The 22,289-nt window shown below is 40.9% G+C and overlaps 2 protein-coding genes across 4 annotated transcripts in view; one reads left to right on the top strand and one right to left on the bottom strand.

Moving 5' to 3' along the window:
• The window catches only part of TAX1BP1 (Tax1 binding protein 1), a 55,537-nt gene extending 49,620 nt beyond the window's left edge, over nt 1-5,917 (top strand). For all 3 annotated transcript variants that reach the window (XM_059467410.1, XM_059467428.1, XM_059467419.1), the window contains 2 exons: nt 4,044-4,129; nt 4,769-5,917. In XM_059467410.1, coding sequence (XP_059323393.1) covers nt 4,044-4,129; nt 4,769-4,970 — 288 coding nt within the window. In that variant the 3' untranslated portion in view covers nt 4,971-5,917. The remainder of the gene's footprint in view (nt 1-4,043; nt 4,130-4,768) is intronic.
• Nucleotides 5,918-6,414: 497 nt separating this feature from the next.
• The window catches only part of JAZF1 (JAZF zinc finger 1), a 185,404-nt gene continuing 169,529 nt past the window's right edge, over nt 6,415-22,289 (bottom strand). The window contains exons 4-5 of the mRNA XM_059487268.1: nt 15,075-15,244; nt 6,415-8,754 (exon numbers count right to left, since the gene is read on the bottom strand). Of these exons, the coding sequence (XP_059343251.1) occupies nt 8,578-8,754; nt 15,075-15,244 (347 nt within the window). The 3' untranslated portion in view covers nt 6,415-8,577. The remainder of the gene's footprint in view (nt 8,755-15,074; nt 15,245-22,289) is intronic.

The following is a 22,289-nucleotide window of genomic DNA, read 5'->3' on the forward strand; positions in this document are numbered from 1 at the left end:
CTGAGGCAGGATGTAAATAAATAACCAGGAAAAACATATGTAGGTGATTCATTATAAAGAAGAGTCTGTCATTTGTGCAGAAGAAACAGCAAATATAAAATGATAAATATGAGGAGATTACCATTTCATGGGCTGTTTTTTGAAATAAGGTATGTAAGATGTAGTTCTCTGCATTTTTTCAGCCAGCAGGATGTAGAGTCTCTTGCTGGAGGAGGGTTCCCTCCCAGAAGAAAAGGACGGGTAGGCTTGCTGCTTTGTTTAAAATGCTACTATTGTATGGACTTCTACTGTCCTCCTGTCCTCATTCCTATTACTACACATTATATTATTTTAAAAAATTAAGGGTGTTGTAATCACTTCCACCTCTTCATGGCTGTTTTGGTTGTGGTTCACCTATGATGATGAACATGTCTACTTCTTTTATCTACTTCAGATCTTTTAGCCATGCAGAGGTAGAAGTGACTATAACACCCTTAATTTCTTAAAGTAATATAACACAAGATATTCAAATGCCTCAGAATTTTTGGGCTGTTGTGTTCCAATTTGATTTCTTGCGAAACTTGGTTCCTTAGAAATGGGCACTTCCATGTCTTTGGTTGTCATAAAAACCCTTCAGTTTTGTATAACTAGGAAGAGTTTCCAGGATTCTTGTAGCTTTGACTTTTGGAACTCATAGGCCAATTAAACTGATTTCTGAGAGGGATAAATTGGTCTGTGTTAATAGTTCCAGCTGGGCATGTGCACAGTGGTGATTGTGTTTGGAGTGGCTGACTTGCCCCAGGTTCCTGCTGTCATCTACTCAACGCTAACTTTCCATTTACTCATGATCCTGTAATTGACCAAAATTCTTGGGAGCAAAGAATTCCTAGTAGTAAGAGAGAGATCCATAAACAAAACATACATACATATCTGTATAAAAAATACCAAAATATGAGTTTTAGAAATGTAGTCCTAATTACAGTTGGCAGCAAGCCCAGAATAACTATCCTGAGACTATTAAACAATGTTTTAGTCATGGTAAATTTGTAGGGGATGGAGAATGTAACTCTTGGCAACTGAGCACCAGGTCAGGATATTTTTTCAGGTAACTCCAAAATGGCCTTTCTTCTAGCAAAAGCCCCCACAATGCATTATTACCCTGATCTGACCCTGGCAGCCAATTACAATCTTTTGCATAGAGAGGACATGAAAAGAGCAGTTGGTATCCAGGTGTCTCTTGGGAGAGCAGACTGCTTGCAGAAAGGTTGAGGAGCCTAGAGGAGTAAGTTTGATCTTACAAACAACAGAACTGAATCACAGAATAAAATGTATGTGCCCTTCCTCCCAGTGTATCTGCCCTGCATGTCAGCTCTGTGTCCATGTTTTTTTAAGGCCTAGGATGGACATTGGTTTCTTACTTCTGCATGTCAGAATGATATGGAGCACTTGGGGATGGGGTTTTTTACTGTGTCACACAGCTTTCTAATTTCTGTTTGACAATCCTGGAACTGTTTACACTTGTAATTCTGAAAGCAGTACTTGAGATGGAATTTGTTGGTTTCAGTAAAATTAATTGAGTTGCACTTACTTCTGACCGTTTCATGTCTGGCTTTCCCTTCTTCCCCTAGTGGCAAATCCCTTTTTTTACGAAGCTTTAGTGTGTAGTACTGTATTTATCTTCATGATTCATTTAATCTGTGGAACTCATTGTGGCATTTTTTTAAAGAGCCAGAGGTACAGTCCAGTGATAATAGTTAAGTCATGATGTTAAAGATATCCTTTATAATTCATTCACTTAATTATTCAGACTGAGTTCAGGAGGCCTGGCACTTGTTCTGCTACAGGATCACAATGCCAGCCTGTGGGTCTATGGTACCAGTCTTTTCCTAAGGACCTTAGACTGTGTACCCACACTGTGTACCCACAGTGTTACATCACTGTAGGGCACTGTGTGCAGCCATGTCCCTGTCTCTGGTCATCAGTCTGGACTGCAAGAAAGGTGGCTTTGGATCTACATAAAGGGCAGATTAAACTGTTTCTTTCTCAAAGTATGGACTGTGGGCTTTCATCAAAACCACTTGGATGACTCAACCTCGTGCTATTGAAGCAAGCTGATGACTTTGCTTAACATAAACATAGGCAAGAGGCACTGAGGCCTGGTGTCCCAGCAATTGTTGTCATAATCTCTGTAAAGCAGCTTGAAAAACCACATCATTTTGTCTTTTGAGCTGTCAGGAATGGTTCTTTTTCCTGGGGGAGAGTGATGGGTGTTTAAATGCCAGGTTGAAAAGCATGTGTAACCTTATCTATATGAATAAAGAATGGGTTCCAGGATGATACCAGGCACTAAGTGGCTGTGAACCAAGATGAGACCCACGTGAACCATGATGATCTGTCCTCCCCCCATAAAGTGCTCTGTTTTACATGGAACACTTAGGAGCTTTGTCCATAAGAAATGCCAGAAGTAGACAGTTGTTGGAGCCCAATACAATGGTACCTTCTCTGTTTTCCAGAAATTCCAAGTTACCCCAGAGTGCTGCATGAGAATTTTTAGTTTTTGGTGACTGTGTAGCGTTTACTGTAACTTGTAATTAGAATAGCTGGGAAGTCCTCTCAGACTAAGATGAAATTCTCATGGTTCCTGTTTGGCCATGCCGTGGTTACACAGTAATCTCTGTAACATCTCTGTGAGGTCAGCTCAACACAGAGACATTTGCATTCTTCTTGTGTGGGTTAGGCATCCCAAAAGGTTAAGAACTGATCCCTGTGACTTTGCCAAGAGCAAAAGTACACTGAAGAGACAGACGTTCTGTATCCTAACAGGGTAGTATCAGTACATACTTAGTATTGACATTCTTGTACAGGGCCTGGGTCAGAAGCTGCTGTAAGGAACACACAGTATGAATTTCTCAATTAGGGGAATTGGGCCATGAGAAGGCTGGAGCCCTAGGACATTCCAAAAGCTTTTACGTGTGCTTGCCTTGCGTTGAAGAGAGTTCTTGCAGGGCAGCTGTGTAGGACAGTGCAGGTGTGCCTATTCAGAGGAAAGCATCGTCCTTTTCTTCAGATGTTTCTTTAAAAGGAACAAGGAGGAAGGTTACATTTGGATGTAGTAGGGTACCACACTTGCCAGAAGCTGAAAGAGAGGGCAAAGGCTGTAAATAATTTTATCTTGCCTCGTGCCTTAAAAAAAAAAGGGGGGGGGAAGGAGGGGGAAGGTCATTATACTTAAGAAATTAACTGCCTGTGTTTGTAGTGGAGCTGTTTTACTGATGGAAGATGCACATTAATTTTCTTGGTTAAGTCCTGGTGTGCTTCAGTCTGGTATTCAGCAAATTTGTTGTGTTTTTGTACAAGATGTAGCATTGTAGCATGAGAGTACTTAAACCAAAATAGTTTTTCTTTCTTAATACATCTATCCTGTCTCCTTCATGACAAAAGGAACAACTGATGAGTTTTAAAACTCATATGCCCTTTTCACTGCAGGTGCAAAGCAAACAAACTGCAAGATTATGTTTGTTGCCAGCTTCTTGTCATAGCAGGCCCCACTGCCTGCTTAATGGAAATGTTAAATGGTTGAAACCAAACAGGTGTTGTCAGAAGAATATTGAGGAAATTTCGCATCCTTCCCTGTTCCATTAACCCTTTGTAAGGGGAAAGTACGCTAGCCTAAATGTATGTTTGCATATGAGTTATCTGTAAAAAACAAAACACAGCATATGTGCTCCTTCACACATCATTTTTTGCAGATCAGCTAAATAATTCCTAGCCCTTGCTTTTAATGCATCTTTGAGAAAAAAAAGGAAAATGAGGTGGGAGTTGGAGTTCCAAAAATCTTGCAATGTACCTGTATTTCTGCCTTGAAATTACTCCATTTTGTGCTCCATTGTTGAATTGCAGAGTAGAGCCAAGATGTACAAAAGTAAAACTTAGGCTGCAGAAATTTCAGAGTGAAAGTATATTTCATCTGAGTTTGTGTTTGATAACAAAAATGCATATTGAGGAAAAAAAACAACCTTGTTTTGGTAGGGGTTAGCCTTTAAAATACTTTCTCTTTTCAATAGGATGATGACAACACTGTACCTTCTGCTCCTGATCCTCCAAGTCTACTCTTGCGTGAGCGGGGCACAGGCTTCTGCTTTGATTCCAGGTAGATGTTATCTTGTGTTGGTCTTTAAGGGCATGGAGAGGTTTCTGTAGAACTACCCAAGGGTGGGGGTGCAGGTGAAAAGCTACAGAGCATTTTAATGAGTGTTTGGTGTACAATTAACTGGCACAGAATATGCCGTGAGACAGGGCAGGCTGTTCATACTATACCTTTGATGGAATTTAGACAAATTTTTTAGTAAATGAATGAATAACTTTTGTTTTTTCCCCTCTCTTGCCAACCTAATTGTGAACCTAAGTTTAGAGCTTTTATAAAGTGTTATGTTTGCCAAGAGCAAGCATTTATGAGCAGAGAGAGTGGTTTCCCATGAAACTGTTTGGCCATTAAGGCATTCAGTAGATTTGTATTCAGTGGTAGCTGGAGTAAGGTCAAAATTATGTTGCTTTTAAAATGCCAGGTTATTTTGGAATTTGCATGTGAAACTACTCTGACTGTATTGAGTGCTTTTGGAGAAACATTTAAATGAACTGGATGATACTTGGATACAAAGTCCACTCAAATTGAAGTTGGTAGTAAAGTTCTGAATGTTGCTGGCAGCAGGATCCTGCTTTTAGTTTGCATTAACAGAATAAATAGAAATAAACTGTTCCCCTTTTTCTTCCTCTTCACCTCCTTGCGAAGTTTTGATGTGCAGAAGAAATGTCCTCTCTGTGATGTGATGTTTCCCCCAAACTACGACCAGAGCAAGTTTGAGGAGCACGTTGAGAGCCACTGGAAGGTTTGTCCCATGTGCAGCGAGCAGTTCCCGCCCGACTACGACCAGCAAGGCTTCGAGAGGCACGTCCAGACGCACTTTGATCAGAACGTATTAAATTTCGATTAAATACTTTGTTTTGCAGTGTAGCTTAAAGCCCCACCACTTTGAGTAGTCCATCTCCAAAACAAAAGCAGTGCAGCTTTCTGTAATAGTGCAAAATTCTGATTAAAAGCTCATGTACTCTAATGGGAGCCATGGCTGTAAGCTGCTATGGGGTTATCTTCTCTCTCTGCCTAACACTGTACTAAGGAAACCCACAACCCCTCACTTTGTTGTGTATGTAGCTATTTATTCCCCTACTTAGTGGAATTTCTTCCCCTACTTAGTGGAATGCCTAAGGACACAGGAATGACTGAGCCTCAGAAAAAATGAGACCGGCTTCATGGTGTTCTTCAGCTACATGTAAAAAACATCACCAAAACCACCTGTGGTTTCTCTTAACCTTGATAACTGAGGCACAATTAAAAATGTAATAAGCAGGTGTCTCTTCTAGCAAATCCACGTAGTTTTTCTCTGAGTAACACTGAAATTGGAAAGTTACATTACTTACCTTATGAAAATATAGTTTTCTAGTACATTTCTGAGATGTGGATGCATGTACTGTGAGATTCCAGGCTTGCAACAAGAGGATTGGTAAATACTTCAGTTTCACATGCAGAATGTTTGCCTTAAGGAATAACATTAAATGAGGTATGTTATACTTTCAGGCAGTGGTTTTGAGTTGAAAGAGACTGCTGTGCTTAAATGCCTACAAGTAATTGTTTAAAAAAGTCATTGCCATTATGTTGCAGTTTTATTCAGTAGAAAATATTGTTCTGTTTTCACAACAGTGGATTGTGTTCCTTCTGGCTTTTGAAACGTTTTGCGTTTTAACTTTATGTATTTCTTTCCAATAAGTAAAACCACGTGTGTATATCTAAACATTTTATATTTACTTTAACTGTATTAAGTAAATTTGCTTCCCACTTGCTGTACAGTAGTCTTGTTACATTAAAAGCAGAATTATTCATGGAGTCAGTGGTCTGTTTTCCCTGCTGCTCATTTTGAAATTAAACAGAGTATAGACTTCACTAAGGAGTAAATGATGACTCAGCATTTTATGGCATAGGGTTGCTATTCACATCTGTTTGTGTTCTTTCTTTGAGAGACAGACTCTGGGATTAAGGCTTAGAGTAGCCTCTGTTGACTGCAGTTCCCTCCTGAACACTTACAATATCCAGTTAATGCAGGAGTTAACTAAAAACTGCATGACGTGTATGAATTGCAGTGTCCTGGGCAGCAGCAACTCATCAATGCTCATGTGCCATTTGCAGTATTAAGATTTTTGTAACTGGGAGCTTCATACCAAGGGCTGGCCTGAGGTAAAGGATTTTTTTCTTACTGTAACTCAACAGCAGATGAAAACAGTTAGAACAGGCTTCAAGAGTTTGAGGATACCAAAGTAAAATAAACAAAGACTATACACAGCCCAAGAATTTAACTTTAGTTTAGGAATGAGAAAAGAGCAGTCTTTTTAGGTCAGAGGCAGTTTATTTTAAATGTGATTTGATTTACATTTATAAGCAGCTTTCCTGACAGGAATTCTTTAAGTTGCCTTCAGTTCTAAAACAAACCTCTGTCACTTTCAAACTTAAAGTACTTTGTCCCCAACAAAACATATGAAAATATAATTTAAAGCACACTTTTCACAGACACAGTACAATACATTCACTATACACAGTATAACAAAATAGTCCCATCTTTACCTGTTTAATAATACTGTCACAATGAATAGGTAAATAGAAACTGGAATTTCAGTTTTATAGTTGAAAGGAATTTACATGCAACAATGATGTTTTACAACTGTTTAGCTGTTGAACGAACTCGCCCAGCCTGTCGTTCTTGCACTAGGAGCAGAGCCAAAACGTGTTTGCTGGCCAGATCTGTTGCCAAAGCTGCAGAAGGTGGGAAGTGGCCACTTGGGGCCTTGTGTGTACCAGTAACTCTCATGTCTGGATCATCCTTTAAACCTGGCTGTCACGGTCACCTCTCTGGTATCTGAGAGAGGGATGTTTCGCTTCACTTTGGCTGTTCTAAACACTTACTCATTAGGATGGTTCTTACGTGTTTTAATGAGACTTTTACTCTGCTGGAGAAAAGGTAATTGTCATCCTTACAAAGTTTTCATTTAAAGCTTTGGAAAAAAAATAGAGAAAGCTCATTCCTCCTTTATGTGAGCTTTCTTTTGCACTTAAAAGAACAGGAACCAAGCCAAGGCGATGACTGTTAAAACTGGGAGTTCCTCCTACACCCTTGCCAGGCAAAGGAGTGTTCAGGCTAGGGCTGGTGGAGGGCGCCCACCTCTGCTCCTGGCCAGCTGAACTCCAGGAATAGCACTTGTGAGAAGAATGCTCAAGGCAGGATGGCAAGCAACAAATGTTCAGGTATGGTCCAGACACGAAGCGCTCTCATGTTGGCTTTTAAGTCAGTCTCTGACCACCTGCTGCAAGAAGCACTTAATCTTCGATAAGGCTCAAATGTCATATTTCAGCAAAATTAATTGTAAAGCTAAACAGAGACTTCCAAATGGAATGCGGTGACCTACAATGAGAAGCAAAAAATGCACAAAGAAAATCTGAAAACACAATGAACGTGAGGGAGAGGCATTAGAACTCCCTTAGCACAACTAACGGACCTCCTTAAACCATGCGCTGAATTTCTCATTTTTATTTGCAACCGCAGCACATGCTCGTACAGTAGTTGCAAGAATTGGCAACACATAAAACATTAAATCTGTTGGCAATAGAGAACTACAAAGTGCTTCAAAACTTCATCTGAGATGAAGATAATTGTTTCTCACACACACATAAATTTGCACTTAAGTATTTCCAAGTGTCTTTCTAACAGATAGTTCAGGGGTAAATATTTAGTTGGACTGGGATATTGGTCCTCAAAAGTTTGATGGGCATGAACATAATATGACATCATGTACAGAGAAAAAAATGTAATTGCTAACACTAAAGTGATTGTTTACTAGTTCGAATGGCAAGGTTTTCAGCATTTCAAGAGGGAGGAAAAAAAAATATTTGCAAGATAATATAAAATACAGCAAGCACACCTTTTTATGTATGTTATTTAAGTATGAAAATATTTTTAGCATATTATGTTAAACATTCTTTCTTATTTATATTTCCATTACCTAAAAGACTTGCTACTCCACTGATAACTCCGTTATGTAAGGCATGTTAACTATAGTTTGATGAGGGCTGTACTGTTTTGGTTTTGCACACACATTGACAGATGCATCGAAAGTCTTCATCACATTACAATCTTGAAAGGATGTCAGTGCCAAGCTCTCCTCCTCGCGTTCCTGTCCCACACGTCAGTACAACTAAATACACAACGTCCCCCTAGTTCTTATTTTTTTTGTTTTTTTGGAGAAAAATGTTCTGAAGAACCTATAGCTTTTATAGCACCTTATCTCAAAGTAATGAAAATGGGTAAGATGATAACATGTGCAAATGTACAAAATCATTAACTCTACAAAGATACATCATTCCAAAATTACAGAAAATTTTAAAGCATGCATTTAATTTTTTGAAAGGGTTGCTGAGTGCTTCCCCTGAAAAAGGTGGCTGTTCTCAAAATCAGCAACTGCTGGTGAGGATTTCTTGGCACATTTGTGACCAGCATGTTATTGCTGCATCTTCCTGATGATCTCAGCAGACACGGGGGGATGGAAATTGATTGTGTGGTGCCGCAGGCCCTGAGCTGTCTTGTAACTCTTTCCACAGCGACATTTGAATGGTTTGCGTACGCGGATTTGTGTTCGGTGGCCATTCTTGGCGTGGTACTTGATACCATTCACATTCTGTGAGGGAGAAGGGAAAATGTCAGTGCTCAGGTGGGCTGACACGGGCTCTGCTTCCAGTTAAAACCTGAAAATGGATCAATGTCATGAGCAAAATCCTGTAACTGCCAGGAGCCAGCAGCTCCCACTGGGTATTACACATGGGCTGCACTCCCAGGGTACCAGATGGGACAAGGAAAAGAATTTCAAAACTTACCTACCTGGTTTTTATCTCCCAATAGACGTCACTTCCCAAAGAATACCATTTAATGGACTCACACATGGTTGCTCTTTGCGTCCTGACATCTTTTTCATATAGCACTGACAAGTCTTATTCAGAGGTTCATTTACAAGCAAACAAAGAATTGGCATGAAAACTTGGGTCACACCTCTTTAAAGAGCTGAGACTCCCCCATGGTGTGTCTGTTCTGTTTTGTGTCATTGTTTCTAGATACATCTTTTAGCTCCAGCAAATTCTGATCGTTTACACATTGCCTCCAAAGAAATAACTGCAGGGAATGCTTAACTCAAAAAAGTTACACAGGACACTTAAAAAATAATCCAGAGAAGCTGTCTTCAAAATAGCTATTGTTTGGGAATACTCCACAGCTCAAACTGGAGAGCTTATCCCCACTAGTGCAAAACACAGCAACACAACACACACCCTGTTACACTGGCAAGGGTGGGAAACAGGCCACACTTCTGCCATGTCAACCAAAAAACCTTACTAAACATAAATCAAAGTAATTCCTCTGTTTTCCTTTTCACATATTTCTGACAAAAAATGGAAGAAGCTGTTGTGATCTCAGCAGCTGTTCTGATACTGTTCTGTGGAGTACACTGGAGTCTCTCATCTGCTCCCACTAAAAGAGCTCTGATTTTTGGATGAATAAGCAAAGGCATACTGTCTTTCATTTGAGCTTCTCCTAGGATGAAACCGAAGAAGATAGTGTTTGTGACAAAAAGAGACAGTTCCAAGGCTGTCCTGTGTTCTCTCTAAAAGATTCCAGATATGTATCTCAGTATTTTTTTAAAGATTAATAAAATAGAAAAGAAAAAGCTAAAAAGCTAACATCAACTAACAGCTTGCATATTAAACAACCCACTAAATTAGGTCTCAGGGATTTTGTCTTTGCTGAACGACTGCCTGGTGTTACACGTAACAGGAAGTTCCCTTGGCTCTTTAAACAACAAGTTTTTTCAATGTGCAGCTTACAGTAAGTAGAAGCTCCAGCTTGGAACTCACAGAAAAACTGTCTCAATTATCCACCCTGGAAAAGAGGTGCAAGACTGCAAGCAACTGCTCCTCCCACAGATTCATGCTCCTCTTCTCCAGAGCATCCAGGCAGTGACTCCTCACCTGAAGTTGCAAATCCAGCCTCTGAAATGTCCTTTACACCCTTAAAAATTCTGGACAGCCCCTGCACTGCTGTCCCCTGGAGACATGGGAGCTGAGAATCCCCCATGTCCAACACCAACCAGACACAGGAACACGAGCCATCAGGGCAGGGTTTGTCTGGGTGCAGAGCACTCAGAGGAGGCAGAAAGCTCTAGCACAACCCAAGAGCACCTCAAAGCTACACATCAGCCTCAAGGAGACTCAAGTGAATTCCCTGCAACTAATCTGAAATCCTGGGGCAGCTTTTGGATGCACCCACAGGGCCACTGGGGTAAGGGGGCCAGGACTGTCACTGGGTGGCAGGAGGACTTCATAAGGTGTCTGTCATCATCTGTATACCTTTAAGGACCTGTGCCTTCTAAAGAGGAGAAAATCTGGGGTGACCTGCTAAACTTTTGCTTCTGCACTGAAATTTTTAAAACAAGCCCTATTACCTATAATAACAATATTTGCCTAACAAAAACCTGTTCTTGTTTTAATTTTTTTAAGAAATCTCTTCTAGATACTTTTGAGCTACTATCAATTGCTACAGATGCCATAAATCTGCAATCACAAATTCCCTCACTATTCCATGTCAATGGTACTCTTCTCCTGATCCAGGTTTTTTAATGATCCATCAGCCCCAGTACACCCATTCCTTGGTGAAAGGGGAGAAAGTATTTTCAGGCAGCAAAATTTAAGGAGATGCTAAAGCATAAACCTAAAGGAATGAATTGGGCCATGGAAGGTTTGACAAACAGTAACCACATAGAGCATAAGGAACTTGTGTAATGTGAAATTTGACCTGTACTTCTGTCTAAAAGGAAACTGTTGTTAGAATTACAGTGACTCTTCGGCACTTTTTCCACTGCTGCAATGTAAACACTTTGTTGTACGTCTGGGCTGAGTTTGCTGAGGTGCAGCAAAAGCCATGGCCAAACTCGTACATCACTTTTATTGCTCTGGTTACTTAGGTTGCTCACTATTTACTCTCACAGATGATTGAGGAAGAAGATGGCCATAGAGAAGGGCACTCTAAAAATCTTGAACAGGAGGAAACAATTATTAACCTGGGACCAGATCAGGAGGCGATAGAGAAGTTTAGACTGGCACTACCTGGTTTGCAAAGACACAAAGTCTCTTGTTGGGCAGGGCCCCTTTTTCACGGCAGGATTCACAAAGGCACTGCAATGCAGAGAACTTTTCCGACTTTAAGTAGGAAAAGACATCTCAAAAGGATGATTTGAGAGATTTCTTGTTTCAGCCTTGGACATTCATACATGTTTTTGTACTCTTGGCTCTTCATCTCAAAAGTTTTCTTTGTGGGTCTGGTTCCTCTGTTCGACTTGCAATCTCTGGCTTCCTCCTTTCTTTCAAGTAAATTCCCTTGCTTCCTTCTCACTTCAATATTCTCCTTCCCTAAGCTCTGCTGAGTTTCACCACTCATAGGTCAGCCTTCCTGGGGGTTTGTGCCACCTGACAGGACCTTCATCCTTTCACCTGTCAGACAGTGCCTCAGCAGCCTTGGAAGGTACCCCTTCTCTTCCTTCCCAAGGCCAAGAAAAGTCATGGATATAAGCTACATTCTGTATGCACTGAAATTTATTATTCTTTTTTATTACTAATTTTGCACAAACTAGAGAATTTAAGACAAATACTCCAGGGTTTTCTCTATACTAGCATATATGCATTATTTGTAGGGTTTGTTGTATCTACTGTGTTTCAAACTTCATTTGCTCTTTGGAGGTTGCCCGAGTAAGTTTATCTACATCTTAACCACATTTTCAAAGTCCTTCTCCAGAGCTAAAGACCACTCAGGGGTACTGAATCAAAGGAAAACTAATCAACACTTTCATAAATCCCCATTTTAACTCCTACAAGGTGGTATTTTGCAAAGCACATTAACTACTCAATAACCATACACTTCTGGACAGGGCATCTAAATTTGGATACGAATCCAAAGTCTGGTGAGGGTGAACTCGACAGAAACAAGGATTATACCTTTGGGTTTCCTGGAATCACACAGATGATTTTCTAAAAATCAAATTTCAGGCATCAAAGATGGATCACAGGAAGAAAAATTACCCATAAATGGAAAACTAGAAAGTAAATATAAATTCTTCTCTACCTCAATAAGCATAATTAAAGAAGAAAGCAAGCTTCAGAAATTAGTTCAAAGCCTTGTGTGTAAAGCATCTAGAAGTCAGTGTACTTCAGGTTTATTCAGATGTTTCTGACTATCCCACATGTAACTTAAAGAAAAATATTTCTCCCAGGATCTGTGGCTTCTCAAGAAAATCTCTGCCACACTATACAGACTACCAAAATACGTTGTAAGTAAAATAATTTTAAAAATAAAGTTCCTGAAGAACGACGAAATCTTTATGACTATTTGCACTGCCTATGGGAAAGCGCCAGGAGACAGCAGCTGGGCAGGAGGCCAGCAGGGGCTTCTGATACACATCTGGGCTTGTGTATAAACATGTTCTCCTTACAGTTTCCATTGTCCACCCCAGCCCGTTCCTCTGGAGTGTTTGTTGTACTCATTCTTGTCTTATTTACCTTTCCATAATGACTTTTCAGTGCAGAGGCCATCTCTTATCCTTGAACATTGTTTGTAAAAAGGTGCCCCATCCCTACTGGGTCCTTTAAGCAGTACTGAAATTCAAATAAAATCTCTAAAAATACCATTCTGCTTCTCAAACTTACGTCACCTAAGGCCAGACAAAAGAAAACTGTGTATATCCTCCTTTCCTCCTCTCTCCCTAAAGGAATGCATCCTTTCTCAGCCGTAAAGTGAGCCTGGCAATTACTGTATGTGCATGTCTGTGTTCCTGTTTGGAGCACTATAATTGTTTTACAGTCCTGACTGTGATTATCCAGTACCCACCAGAAAATCCCAGTGCTTTGATCACAGGACTCCCTACCCAGACTCCGTCAGACAAGCGGGTTAAGCAGAAGGAAGATAAAGAGGAAACAAGAAACACAGCTGACACAAAGCTAAAAGGAAGGAAACAAAGATAAAAATGCAAAAAGAAAAAACATAGGCTGAAAATAAAAAAGGGAGGAAACAGAGCCCACAGAAAAGAGAAATGAGGTGAGGCAGAGTTTAAGGAAATGTGCTTTTCTATCAGGATTAAACAGAGGTGAGTCTCTTACAAGAATATGGTACTTTTTATTTACTGCTGTTCTCTGTCAGCCCCTCTAAGGGTCATTAATTTGTTCCCCTGCCTGGCTGGTCTACCATTAATAGTGTACAAGATATCCCTTATAGACAGTCCTCATGCATTTGAGATGAAGGTAGTGAGATAGCAGGAACAGGCACAAACAGCTTGCTCATTTGGGCAATAAAAAGACAGAGGGCTGGCAGTCAAACAGAGAACAGACAGGATATAGCAAATTACAGGGTTCTCCTTCCAGACTTTGCCATTAAGCGAATGTTTTCTGCAATGTATAGATGCCCTCTGGGCACACGACTTCTAACAATCACCATGGCTTGTTTGCTTCCTGAGCTAGGGGATTTAGCTTTTTATACCATACCCTCTGTCTGGCACAGCTCCTGCCACACGCAAGGAAAGTACTGATCTTCAATAATGGGAGTTTATCTGCAAAGTAATGCTTGCAAGTAGTCCAAAACCATCTTTCCCTCTGCCCTGGCCCTGGAGATGGTGTTCAGTTTTTCCAGTAACTGGAGAATAAACACTATATAGTTCAGGATAATCTCAGCAAAAAGACTTGCATGTCCCTGAGAAACGAGCACACTGCTTTCTTGTCCATGTTTTATGAAACAGTGTTGTCAGGGTTAAGTGGTCTGTACAGGAACCTGAGTCTTGTCATTTGCTGCTATGGGAGCTGCTGCAGCATCACTGAAATAGGCTTTCATCCACTACATGGTTTCATGCACGGGCTTTCCATTCTTGGCACAGCTGTTTTATCTCAAATGCTATTGGCCTTCCTCTATTTCATACTTCTGCTCTCTTTTAAGTCCCTACTTACCAGTTATTTAAAGGACAAGCCATAAAATACAACCAACCCAGCCACCATGGTTTTTCTAGGGTGTACAGTTGGATTTTCCAGTAGTTCATGCAAAAACTTTAGAAAACAACTTAGAGGAAGTGTGCTCACCCACTACTTCCATTATGTCAGTGGTTAGAGAATGCCATACTGAACTGCAAGATGTTCCACACAATTTCATCTGTCTGTACTGAAGCAACACTCCTGTAACATCCTGGCATGTTCTACATTGGCAAGCTCAAGGTTCCAGTTTAGAAATGCTTCACTCACATAAAAAACACAGAAATTTCTCATGATGGAGAGCAATTAAAGAATGGGGCAGGGTGGGGGTGTCAGGGAATTGTTTCCCAGGGTGTCACACAAGGGGATGCGTGTGGGGTCACTGATGGCTGTGTAAATGTGCCATGGGAACTTGGACCCAGGACAGAATGATGCCAGAATTTCTGCAAGGCTCTGCCTTCCCAAGGTGAATTCTGACTTGCACGATGTTAACCACCACATTCCACACATCATCTTTAACAGAAAATGCACTGTCTCACTAAAGAGGAGGCAGTGTATCTAGGAGTTAAGCAGAAGGAATTGTTCCTGGCACAGATGGATAGAAGCTTTTCATTTCATGTTTCTGAAGGGGACCCAGGAGATTATCTTGCTTGTAGTACCTCTGGCACTCTGCAATTAATTTGTCTAAATAACAGAAAGCTCATTAAAAGCTTTTGCTCATGTAAAGCAAGAGTTGCAATATGTAATCTCTCTTGACAGGCAGTCATCCCTTGTAAAACGGATAAACCTGGCTGTGCTTGAGAGGAAACTAGTGGATAAAATATTCTGCTAAAATATCACAAAAATAATTGTGAATATCTATTAAATGAGAAGAGCGCAAACTGATTTTAGAGGCTTTCCCCACCACCTACAACAGCAGGAAACGAGGTAGGTCTGCACTACTACTTACCTTATATCTTTTTTTACATCCAGGAACAGGACAGGCAAAAGGTTTCTCATCCCCTCCATTCATGCACATTGAACTAAGGATAGCTTCAGAGCTGATAGCACTTTCTGTAGTCCAGGACTCATCACTGTCTGATTCTTCATAGTCTACTTCCTCTTCATCATATTCACTACCTAGAAAAGCAGGGTAGTCAGATAAAACAAGAATAAATAAGAGCACAGTGAGATAGCCCATTCTGCATTTATTACATCAGCCACAATGACTTGTAATTTCCCCACTTTTGTCTTTTCTGGAAGATAGTTATTTTAAATTTTACAACCGTATCCTTCTTGTAGTTATTTATTCCTTCATAAAGACACCAGTGGTTCTTTTTCTAATAACCAGGACAGGCATTATTAATATATCTTCATAAACTGTTAACTGCAAGGCACAGAAAGTTCAAAGGACTGATTTTAAAATGCAGTTTCATTGCTTCTCAAACACCAGGATCCAGGATCTTTCCCAGTGCCCTAACGGAAAATGTGCTCCCTCCCCTTCTCCAATTAAAGCTAATTTTAAGGCATTTCTTTATGCAATACAATACTGAAGAGTGTAATTCTACAGATCATAAACAGTGTAAAATAATATGTTGACAAGTCCTAATGCATTTACTAGCCCTTTGGAATTAATAGGAATTATAGCACAACATTAATAAGAATTATATTGTAGCAATTATAGTTGTGAAATTCATTCCCTCAGGTGTGGGTATAAATTGCATTGTGTGGCTGCCCTGAACAGACCGCATTATGTTCCAGATATGCTAAGACAGCCATCTGAGCAGCTGGTGCTGAGTTTATTTATTATTTTTAATTGCAATAACTATTAATGAAATCCTCTGAAAAAGTTAAATGTGAAACAAGAGAAATTAGAAAAGCAGAATTCCAACTGTAAAAATACACTTGAAAAAAGAAAAGCAGGGGAGGGAAGAGCCGCAGCTGATTAAAAAGAAAATATATGCACAGAGGGAGAGAGAGGGAAAGCCGAGGGAAACTTCTGTGGTGTCAGCAGGAGGTGGTGCTGTGTTTCCCCTCCCCTTTCTTCTTTCCCTTTCCCAGCTCTGCTAAATTTTATCCTTTCTGCTGAAAGACAATTTGGCTCTGAGTGCTGGAATAGCTCCCGCTATTAAAGACAGTTATGTGACACTTGCATGGCTCTTCCCTCATGTGCCCTTTCAGTGCACAGCTCTGAGCAGCCCTGCCCACCGAGGAGAAAACGCAGACAGATGCCTCATGGCACTTTAAAACATTCTGAATTCACAGGGAAAACCCACACTGCCAAGTACAATGGGTTTTTAGGGCTGTTTCTGCTTCTGCTGAAACTCCATACGTACCGCCCCTCTGGACTCCCCCAGCATTCCCAGTCAGACTCAGCACTGAGTAACAACACGTGGCAACTGGTAGCTGCCAGCAGCCAGGGCTCCTGAGCTTTGGGCAGGACAGATGTCAGGCTGTCCACGTTTCTGTCCCGTGGCTCCCATCTGTCTGGGATGGAGCACAGATGAGCAAAGAGGGATGGTTTCCCACCAGCGACAAGCGTCGACACGAGCGCACGCACAGGCCCTGCAGCGCATCTGGAAAACTCTGCCCTGCCGACTGCGGCTCCTCATCCCACTCGCAATGAGCGGGAGCCAAAGAAAGCATTATTGACCTCTTAAAATATTTCTGAACTCTAGGAACAGTTAACCTAAAATGAAGTTAAGAGTTGTTATAGTTTAATTAACTAGTAAAAAAATGGAGGCAAAACCACAACTCTGCTTCTACGATTTCCTGCCCTTGATTGTATCTGGATGGAAAAAATTCCTCAAGCTGTTCCTTTCAAACCTTTTAGCTCAGTGGGGTTTTTTTAAAGCAAATGAAACAGAAAACCCTATTGTAAACACACATATGCACTCCTAGAATGACAAAACATACAATTCTAAACACTGATACCAACAATTTCTGTCTTTATAATCACCCCCCGTTGTGTGCCCCCTTAAGAGCGGGTGATTTCTGCCCAAATAGGATTTTGTCCTCCTGAAGAAAACATAATTTGAAACTGTGCAACATCTCTTAGGGACACCACTTCTTTTAGTGATGATAAGGAGTATGCATTCATAAAGCAACAATCAGTGCTCTTTAAAACTTAATATGCAATATGATGTATAAAGTAAGAGATACACAACACAGTGGGAAGAAGCTGCAGTCAGTACTGTTTTGCATTTCCTTACGTTTTCCTAGAGGGATTAGGGGGTGCCCTTTTAATTTTTCTAGTAGTTTTGTACAGTAAGATCCAATTCTGTAAAAATGTTTGCCTGTACTTCAAAGGTAGACTCAGTGAAAGAGACAGAAGAGTCCCAAACCGTGTGTGTGAGATCACACCACCCTTATGGTTTTCTTTTCACTGACTTACCCTAACAAAAATGCAAGATTTGGTCTAGTAGACTCAAAGCAGTTATTAAACCAGTATAAGCAAATGCTCCATTATCTTAAATTTTTAAATTCAGATGTCACTAAGATTTTATAAATACAATGAGCTTTTTTATATGAATGACCATATAAATATTTACTTGTTGAACAAAACAGTAATACTAATGGTGCAGTATGACTTCATATGAAGCTGGAACTGCAGCCTATCACTACTTTTATCTAACGGTGTCCTACTGAACTCAAGTGCTTCTACTTTCTTAAAAAAAAATAAAAATGAGAAACCCCAAATATATTTAAAAGGATCTTAGTATAAGGAAAATGCAAAAAAATTTACTGCCTTGAAAAATTTCATTAGCAATAAAAATTCAACCTTAAAATAATTATGTTGTTTCAGTTGTTATAGAAAAACAACACTGATTTAGTCATGCTTTTAACTGATTCTGCCACAGAATTTAATTTCCTCAGTTGTCAGTGTCAGAGCAGCAACCCATGTGGTGCCTCACCGACTGCGTGCAACACACCGGAGAGGGGGGAAATAAAACAAGAGGAAAAACAAAAAGCACAACGCGCAGGTTGGCGCTGCCATTACAAACAGCCCCTGGATGAGGTATTTTAATTAAGTGGCGCAGGGCTGAGCACGGTGGCTCTGTGAGGCCGTTCCCAGGCGGAGCAGGAGGCTCCATGTCAGGTGTACAAACTGCAACCCGAGCCGGCGCTGCCCCGGCTCCTGGGCAGCGTTCCCGGGGCCAGCCGTGTGCGAGGGGAAGCGCGCAGCAGCGCACTTTGATCAAGATACAGTGAGTTAATTGCTTGCCTTTTTTTTTTTTAAGTTGCTTGGTGTTTCACAATTATATCTGTAAATATTTACTTTTTTTAAAGGAAAAAGAAAAAAAAAACCAAAAGTGCCTTTGCATCTAACCTATGGCCTGCTCCAGGGTGTAACAACTGCGTGACTGGGGCAGTGTTTGCAGTAACTCTTCAGAGAGGTCCCAGAGAGCTGCCTTGCTGAGTGAACTCTGCTTGGATGCTGCCATGCTCATGGAAAACAGGATGCTCTGCTGGGGCACACTGCCCTCAGGGCACTGAGCTGAGCCATTCCTGTAGCATGTGGGCCAATGGCTCTACCCTTCCTCCTCACGCTTGGAAAGCACACTGAATGTTCCTCCCACTGAAAAATATGAGAACTAGGCTTCAGAAGCTTGAATAGCAAAAAAAATCTCCCCCAAAACTTGCCACACACAGTTCTATAAGAAAAAGCATCTAAACATCTGGCTGATAGAGAAGCACATGCTTTCAGCAAGGCACTATACAAATCTATAATATAATTATCATAACGAAATACTAGTTCTACCACAGAAAAAAAAAAAAAACAAACCAAAACCCTCTCCTCTGGCAATGCTTTTTCTGAGGCTTCTTACTAGATCATTGCTCTTTAACATAATATCCAGTTTCATCATCTGGCTTTCATTCAGAGACCCTAAACAGTTCTACCGTGGCCTAACCTAAACCACTGCTTTATTATCCAAATAACTCAGTAACATCTTCTTAATATTGCACCCGCCCTCGCATGCAATATTCCCTCAGTCCTGGCCCACAAAGCCATTTCCCCACTCCTCATTCTAGTGACCTTGCCAAAAGACTCACTTCATCTGTGCTGCCCCCAGCAGATCAAAAAATGAAACAAAAGAAAAGCAAGGAAAGAATGCTAGCTCAGCCTTTTTTTCCCCTGCAATTTTCCATGCTGAGACAATGCCACTACTCCTCAAAGGGGAGGCGAATTCCACTAGGCACAGCTCACAAAGTATGCCATATTGGAGCCAGATAGCACATAAAATTACCTGCTATGAGAAGCCACAAAATATACTGGGTCACAAAGAGTTCCAGCAAGTTACTTCTCTTGTAATTTCCACACTGCATTTAAACAACCCATCACAAATAAGGAAGCTGTCCATGTCACAGACAAAAGTAAAGACATGCACCAAAAGGGATTATGATTACTGTGTGCAGGACAAGAAGCCTTTGTAGTCTGACAAAAAGCAAAACTGACTGTAAAGACTTGGTCTGCACCTCTGCTGCCCGTCAGTTTTCCTATCAAAATCAGTGAGAATATCACTTAATCCTACAGCAAACATCTCACCTCTTTAATGCCCATCTACTACTTTTTTGTTTTCCAGTAGATGAAGTCAGTACTTTAAAGAGCTCAGAAATAGTTTGCAGAGAGCTCATTCATTTGCCATTATGGAACAGATAACATCCCAGCTACACTGCTGAAAATCTGGGGCCTCATCTTTTATATTTCTGGGGTTCATTCTGTATTCACACCACTTTAGCTAAGATAGATTCTGCCTTTTGCATGAGTGGATTCATTCTATCATGAGATTTACAGAGGATTTTCCCCTGAACTTTAAATGAATCTTGGTTCTAAAGCAGGTGCACAGCATTTGTCACTACATTTCTTTTCAAATCTAAGGACTTCTCTGCTGTGCCTTTAAATAGAAAAAAGACAAAGCTGATTTAAACCAGCACAAGCTGTGTGTGCCATTTTAATGAGCAGGATCTATCTTGACCTCTGATCAAGAACATAATGAGTCCTTCCTTTCTCCTCCCATGAAGAAAAGCAAACCCAAAACATCCTTGCCAATTATTTCTGTGACCAGAAAGCATACATTTAAGTATACAATGAATAACTGTAAGCAAATAGCTTACTGCAGTGGGAACCAACATTGCTAGTGTCACCAAAAGTTCATGGTAATTCCATGGATTTCTCATAAAAATTCAGCTTCACACTTTGTCCCGTGTGAGACTTGCAGTTTGTATTTCATAGAAACAGTTTTATGAGAGCACTTCTTATGTTAAGAACTCTGCATTCCCGTATAATGCGATAGATTCCTTGATAAAAAAAGTGACTTATTAATACTGTGTGAATTTTGGGTTAACACTAAAGCACATTTATGGATTTGTCAGACTTCTTCCCTCTATGCCCATGGATGCACACAGCAGGGACAATGTTCCTACAGCTGATACTCATTGCTGATCTAAAAACATATCAAGTAATTCAAAATGAACTATTCTTCCTTCACATAAAGAACAGGAAATAAATGCTCAGGGCAATGAAACAAAAACCAGTCAAATAACAGCAGCCATGCAAGTCTTTAGTCTAGAAGCTGTAGCAGGACTCTCTCAGCTGAGAGCTGGTACAGGTGGCACAATGCACTGGCTCTGCAAACTCCAGCAACAAATGTCAGACACTGAACCATCCAGACACACTCAGTCAGGATCTTTGTCACTTGCTTGCTTTGGTAGGTGGAGAGAGGGGACTCAGAGGACAGAAAGCGGTTTTCAGCCTTTGTAAAAAGTCCAGAGATTAATTTCTTACATTTTCAAAAATACTTTTACCATTCATGCCCACAAAGATGATATAGACACAACTGAAGAAAACCCAGAGAGGTTTAACAGAGCACTGTGCAGTGCTACAGACACTGGCATTTTAGACAGCAAGTGCCATTCCAGTGTTTGGATTAAGCACCTAAGCACACCAAGCACTAGGTTCACCTCAGTGAAGGCCAGAGCACATGGGTATAGGCACAGGGAGTTGAGTTTTTGCTCTTCTCCCAGTAAATATTCCTGATCCTCATTTCTGGGCGATGAGGGGCAATTCTGTGCTCAAAGCCAACTGCGTGCTCGGAACTTTGCTGTCACTGGCGGGAGCTGATTGAGATGGTTATGGCTTGTCAAACAGGCCCTTGCCAGGGCTGACAGAGGCCTCCATCCCTCTTCATGATCACAGCAGAGCCATGAAAATGGCAATTGGCACTGACCAGGGCCTTGGCCCTGTGCCAGGCGGGGCTCAGGGCTGTCCCTCAGCCACTGCCAGCCCCACACAGCGCATCCCGCGGGCCCTGACTGCTGCCGCCGGCATCCTCCACTTCCCATGACACCAGTCAGAGCAGGATTCGGCCACAACAATGTCTTCTGCAGAAACCACCCTTCCTTTTCTCTTTTCCAGTCCTCTCCAACTCAGATCAAGTATCAAGCGCTAAATAATGAGCTGTTAGGATGTGTTACTGCCCAAAAGAACTAATTTTCTATTGTCTCTGGCTGAAGCAAGGCTCAGCTAATGAATAAGCACCAAGAGAATTTCAAAAATGTACTTCATGTAATGATGTGAACATGGATTCAAATACAAAGAATGGTATGTTTTTTATCATTATTTTGAGGCACAAGGCACTTGAAAGCACTAGAGAAAATAAGTTGGGCAAAAAAAAACCCACAAAAAACTTTTCTGTGTTTGTTTGCATCACTTGAAGAGTAGCTTTCAGACCACACTTTCAGACCTCCACTGCTATAACCAAAGGAGGGAACATTTAAGCATCCAAGGTTATGGGCAGGTATATCTGGACATCCTCTCCCCTCTCTCCCAGTCAAATGGCAACTGTAAATTGCACAGTCACAGGGACAGTCTGAAAAGATCCTTCCCCCAGCTATTTTGGAGGGTGGTACTTCAAACAGGATGAACTCACATTTGGTTAAATGTCCAGCACCCTGGTGTTTTAAATGACATGGTAGATAGGTCAATTCCAAGATTTCACACCAACTGCAGTTTTCATTTCAGTGCTCTCAGTGTAAGCTCATGTTGAATTTTAAGTGACTGAAAATGTATCCCATTACAAGGTTTGGATTCACTTTGAAAAGCATGCAAACACTCCTACTGTTAAAACATAAATCTGAATACATTGCATTTTGGTATATAATGGTTTTGGCTGAGCTAACCTAT

This window comes from Ammospiza nelsoni, chromosome 1, assembly GCF_027579445.1.
Source record: "Ammospiza nelsoni isolate bAmmNel1 chromosome 1, bAmmNel1.pri, whole genome shotgun sequence".
In the NCBI taxonomy this organism is placed as follows: Eukaryota; Metazoa; Chordata; class Aves; order Passeriformes; family Passerellidae; genus Ammospiza; species Ammospiza nelsoni.